At 38.3% G+C, this 6,436-nt stretch overlaps 1 protein-coding gene across 1 annotated transcript; it reads left to right on the forward strand.

Moving 5' to 3' along the window:
• Window positions 1–942: 942 nt before the first annotated feature.
• LOC121382265 (growth hormone secretagogue receptor type 1-like) lies at window positions 943–3,118 on the forward strand. The gene has a single exon (XM_041511819.1). The coding sequence runs from the start codon at window positions 1,631–1,633 to the stop codon at window positions 2,894–2,896; it is 1,266 nt and encodes a 421-aa protein (XP_041367753.1). The 5' UTR covers window positions 943–1,630; the 3' UTR covers window positions 2,897–3,118.
• The last annotated feature ends 3,318 nt before the right edge of the window (window positions 3,119–6,436 follow it).

A 6,436-nucleotide genomic window follows, 5' to 3' on the forward strand; every position in this document is an offset into this window, starting at 1 on the left:
GACGCCATATAACCGTAAATAAAATGTGTTGAGTGCGTCGTTAAATAAAACATTTCCTTCCTGTTCCGAAATTACAATGAAGTGTAAAAGAAGTGAATCCGTGCGAGCTTTCAACTTCCAGGCTCTGTGCTTCTTTTCCCAGCGAGTGAAAAATTAACTTGGATCTCCCCTACAATTTGTCTAAGGATTTCACTAATAAACATTAAAGGCACTGTTCCAGTTAACAGACGGTGTGAAATTGTGTCATTTATTACATCTTGTTCATCGCTACATTAGACATTAATCACTGCCAACGTCTTGTTTAAACGATCAGTTTGGACAGAGCCAATGAGTTTCTGGTTATTCTGATGTTTATGGTAGCTCCGTGTGAATTTTAAAGTCACAGACCCTAGTTTCAGCCCTTTAAAATGGACACTAAGTTCGGTTAATTTACAAACCATTAACATATCTGGATAAAGTTGCAATAGGGTAAAATAAGAGTCTGTGACAATGAAATGGGAAAATGGCCTATATAAAAAAGACATAACAGTTACTTTTCAGAGGAACATGCGTTTTTAGACTTATAATTTACAAACCTTTAACAAAGTTTTTTTTTTTAACGACATCATTAGATCACATTGATTAATTAATCATCGGCTATTGGATGTCAAACACATGGTAATTCTGACTCGTAGTCATCAGAAGAAACCCGCTACATTTTTTTCTAATGCAGCAAGGGATCTTTTATAATAATACACTTTCCCAAATAAGCAAAAGTCGAATCCTACTTCGTAGAAAAAATAACGTGTAGTCCACACGTTATATTTTTCTACGAACTGGATCAACAAGTGATTTACGTCACGCTCACGTCACGCCAAAATTACACAATTCAGATACTGAGTTATTCTTATGACATGTGCAATATCTTACATTGGTGCGTAATAAGATATGATATGTTTTAATTTCTCACGATTCTCGTTCTTCTTTTCCAGGTTTTGCTAATTACCCAACGTTACAGGTGTGTGACTAATTCCTGCTGCTCGGGCCAATAAGCAAACCTAATATGACGCCGCTGGACGTCTGTGAACCATATGGTCAACATATCTGTTAAATCAACTCCGCGTGAATATTGGATTGGATTTGTGTTACTGTTTGGTCGTCGTCTTTGTTTTTCTTTTTCTTTTTCTTTTACAGTGAATCGTTTGAGACCTGCTAACGTACTTGTTTATCTGTGTATTGACGATATTCTTGAATTATGTGGAATATTTCAAATATGTTACCGTGAATACTGGACAGAAATCCTTTGATGTGATTAATGTAAAATGTTATAGCCGATACTCCTGTTGCATGAAATATTAATGAGGTATTTCAATTACATGAAATCAGAGGACAACTCTTTTAAATACAATAATGTCACAACACTGTGGACGCGCGTTTCAATAACATATTCTGTAAGACAATAGAAACGATGCATTTTTAAACTGCATTTCAAAAACCCTGTGTTTTATAGACTTGATATGTTTGAACACATATTTCAATGATGGGACACATGTTTTAGGCATGCTCTGTCACAGAATTGTGTGATTTACATTCCGGCCATTTCAATTGTTTCTGTTTTGACAAGACGTGATACCATCTATCATCAGGAAACATGGAGAGCGTGGCTTCTGAATATTGGAACTCTTCCCTCTCCTTGGAGAGTACGACCGCCATGGTGGACACCATTGTGGACCCGGGCGTTCTTCACCTGCAGTACATCAGGTCACAAATACAGAACTACTATCTGTGGGTCATCTTCGCCCTAGGTTTCCCTGGCAACTGTGCTACCATAGTGACGGTCATTCGGATGTCTCCGCCGAGGTCGCTGACGGTCTACATCGTCCTCCTTGCCGTCGTGGACAATCTGGCGTTGATAAACAAGATTCTGATCATAGCACTGCTGGTCGACCTCAAAGTCCAGATCGGAGACGTCGGTTGCAGAATGTTTGGATTCTTCGGGAACTTCCTCGCAACGTTCGCTAACTGGCTGCTCGTCGCCATGTCCATCGAACGATTCGCGGCCGTGTGGTTTCCTTTCCACGTGGGTCAGTGGTGGACGTTCAGGAAGTCTCTGGTTGTCCTGGCGGCGGTGGCGGTGCCCCTGATCGGTCTCTTCCTGCACTACTTCTGGACGTTCCACTTCGTCTACGACGCCGCCTCCGGCAGCGTGGCGTGCGTCCATTACTACCAGTACGTCGCCTTCATCTCCATCTTCGAGTGGTATAACGTCGCCATCTACGCCTTCATCCCGTGTTTCCTTCTCCTCGTCTTCAACATCCTCGTCATCCACGGAATCATCCGGTCGACGAAGAGCAGACGATATCTCAACGGCAGCAACGGGTCGGGGTCCGGCTGCCTCCTTCACCAGCGTCAGGTGACGATCATGCTGGTGACGGCGGCCATTGTCCTCCTCGTGTTCACGACTCCTCGGTGCGTTCTGCTCATCCTCGCCAACTACTGGAAGCCAGACCCAAACACCATGGAGCATGCGTGGAAGGATCTGGCCGACCAGATCTCCTTCATCCTGTGCGATTCCACCCACGCCATCAACTTCTATCTCTACTCGCTGAGCGCCAAGAAGTTTCGTTTCCATTTTTTTGACCTCGTGATGTGCAGGAGGACTTCGATGGCCCACAGCACATTCGTCATGTCTTTGTCCTCTCGACCGTCTGGACGTAAAACTCCACAGTTGCGATCTCACCACGACAACGGTAACACCGTCCACTTTCCCATTCTGTCCACGGACTCGCGGAGAAGCAAAGAGGCTGCCGTGGACGAAAACAAAGCGGACGAGAGCAGCAAAATGTTAAAGGACCAGGCTCTTGTGAAACGCGAGCCAGGCAAAACGAATGTCAAGTGGGGCAGGGTCTGTTTCTGAAGCAATATCAGATAAATGCATTTAAAAAAATAGCTTACAAAATAATTGAGGGACAGACATAAAACTTAGACTATAGTCAGTCAGTGTGGTTTTTAGTCATCAAGCCGAAATGTGGACTTAAAGGCATATTGTCACAGACCACTGACCTATTTAATGGTCTAACAAAGTATTACCGTAACAAAAATAATTTGATTTGTTTCTAAATGTACTTTATTGAACCATCTTCTTAACCACCATACTCCATTTTTTAATAACATTTTGTAAAAATAAATGAATTATGGCAGTGGTCCATAATTCAAAAACTAAAATTGCCGAGAGGAATGACATGGATTTCACTCCATCATAGTTCAGTTAAGGTGATGCGGTAACTATAATTGGTTTCTTAATTGTAATTTTTATTTATTATCCATTTTTAGAGAAATAAGGTCCTTAAATCCGTGACAGTATGCTTTTAAGCCAGACATCTGTTGGTGAATTCATTACGTTACATGACGTCTTGATGTGCTCAGAGATCTCAAAACATTGAAGTGTCCCGGTGTAACAAGCAATTTACCCCCAATTGGAAATGTTCCTTCTATGGAGGTAAATATACTCATTTCCGTTAAATATTCACCTTTCCTTATTTTTAAAAAATGTGTTGTTGTTAATAAAAATGTTGTAATTTATTTTTATTGGACAGTTTGTTCAGTTTTCATTGTGTGCATATTGGTAGATATAAGACGTATCCACCAACGTCTCTGTTAAGTATTTGTTGGATATCGATATAATTTATGGGTTTCCTACCCTTAGAACAGTTAATATTCCAATTGGTGATAATATAAAATTTGCTTTTGCTTGTCAACGGCTATTTTTGTATTTTGTTCGAGTTCGCTGTTAGCGGCCACAGGATGCCACGGAACTTGCGCTGGCGCATTGGGAATGTAAATAGATCCAAACAATTGGCCATGTGCTTGATGTGTCGCTTAATTGAATATATATATATATATATATATATATATATATATATATATATATATATATATATATATATATATATATGAATGTAATAGCTTAAGTGTTGTACGATATGTTGAAAGAAAGAAAGAAAGAAAGAAAGAAATGTTTTATTTAACCACGCACTCAACACATTTTATTTACGGTTATATGGCGTCAGACATATGGTTAAGGACCACACAGATTTTGAGAGGAAACCCGCTGTCGCCACTACATGGGCTACTCTTCCGATTAGCAGCAAGGGATCTTTTATTTGCGCTTCCCACAGGCAGGATAGCACAGACCATGGCCTTTGTTGAACCAGTTATGGATCACTGGGCGGTGCAAGTGGTTTACACCTACCCATTGAGCCTTGCGGTGCACTCACACAGGGTTTGGAGTCGGTATCTGGATTAAAAATCCCATGCCTCGACACTGGGATCCGAAACCAGTACCTATCAGCCTGTAGACCGATGGCCTGCCACGACGCCACCGAGGCCGGTACGCTATGTTGAACACATCCCTATCAAAATAACGAAAATAATCTGCTAGTTAAATAATCTTTAAATAAAACTGTACTTAATGTGTATATATATAATATAATATAATATAATATAATATAATATAATATAATATAATATATAATTACATACACACATACATACATACATACATACATACATATATACACACACATACATACATACATACATACATACATACATGCATATACATATACATATACATAGCAATGAAATATATAGATCTACAGACACCATAAAAGTGATATTCGGTAAAAAGTCGTATTTTCACTGTATTTTAATAGTTACAGTGAAAATATAGAAATCGTGTTTATACTTTATGAACACGTTCCCGATTAAATTATCTCCCTTATAAGGTTTTACGATCTAATTATTGAGATCAGCATCGGTTCATCGTTTATAGTTTGATGATTAGCAATTTATCTGATCGTATTTGAAAAATTAAAAAAAAAAGTAATTTAAACAATTGTACCTACAAAAAATTAATATGAAATGCAATTACGATAAAATATCTAAAACTGAATAATTAGATTTTCTTTGCGGCTATACACTTTACGGCAATATGATTGGTCCAGAGGTGCTTACTTTTTTTCGTTCATATCTCGATGAACCCCAAAAATTAAGCCACGCCTACTACCCCCCCCCCCCCCCCCCCCCCCAACTGATTCGCACTACTTTTGTGCAACAAGCCGGATTATTCTGGCAATCATATTTAGATCTTTTGAAGGAAATACACGTGAAAGCTACAAGACGTAAATAAATGGAAAATGCTATAGCAGAGTAGACATATGGATCTATACGCATTGATTAAAAAAAAAAAAAAAAAAAAAAAACCTCTTCGCTAATCGTAACACGAGACTCGGTCGTCGGCATGAAGAAATCATGTAGGAAACTTCACGCCTGTAACTTACTTGTAAGCGATGTTCAACAGCTGTTGGCGAAAATTAAACGGTTCCACCGACAGCATAAATGTTAAACACGTTCCCTTCATTCACTTTCATAAAATATAAACTAAACACGAATAGGACAATTCCTTCCAATATAACTAAATGATCCGTAAAAAATGCACAGCAGCTAGAAGAAATGACGTCATTTACAAAAAATCACCTGATTCAAATAATAGTGAATGAACGTTCGCATTCTTACGCGACATAAGTATCAATGAAGTTTACACAAACAATACTACAGGCGTATTTAAAGCTAAACAAAATAAATTCAGTTATGCATTGTTAAAGTATGCATATAAATTTAATTATAAGATTTGACCGCGGTTATTTTTTGGTTCATGCAAGTATGAACCGAAGAAATGATGTGCACACTTTTGTATAACCCTCTACGCGGGATCATACAGTGTGCACATCGTTTTTTCGGTTCATACTTGCATGAACCAAAAAATAATTGCGGTCAATTCTTAATTGAATACGAAGCTAAATAATGATGACACAATGTCCTGTCATTGAGTGCAAGTTAAAATTAAACTTGGGGTTCGATTCGTTTTGTTTTTATGGATTTTTGGGAAGGGTCGCTTTGTCAGGTAGCCTATGTTTGTACAGCAGTGTTGTTAAATAATTATTAATTTAATAAGTGAATAAAGATAATTTATATTTCTTTTTAAGAGTCCATGGTCCAGTAAATGTTCTTCAAAAGTGCCAACGGAACACATATATCATGACGTTACGTATTTTCGATAGGATTAGCGAAAGATATTAACAAAAAGCTAAAGATATAGTCAAAAATTAAGAAAGATGTACATAATAGATAGACCATTTCATGGTGCTTTTTCGAATACGACTTTTATGTAAACTCGAGATATGTGAAAATATGTTTTTTACACATCATTCGTTGATATAAAATCGTATATATGTAAATATTATGTAATTTCCTCATTGTTGTAAGGTGGGGATATCTCCTAGTGGATATATTTTCTGGAGTATTTGCCCTCCCCCCCACCCCCACCCCCACCCCCCGGAAGTTTTTTCCGTGGAAATATACCACTCATATTATTATGAAACTAAGTCAAATGAGT

This window comes from Gigantopelta aegis, chromosome 9 (genome assembly GCF_016097555.1).
Source record: "Gigantopelta aegis isolate Gae_Host chromosome 9, Gae_host_genome, whole genome shotgun sequence".
Taxonomy (NCBI): domain Eukaryota; kingdom Metazoa; phylum Mollusca; class Gastropoda; order Neomphalida; family Peltospiridae; genus Gigantopelta; species Gigantopelta aegis.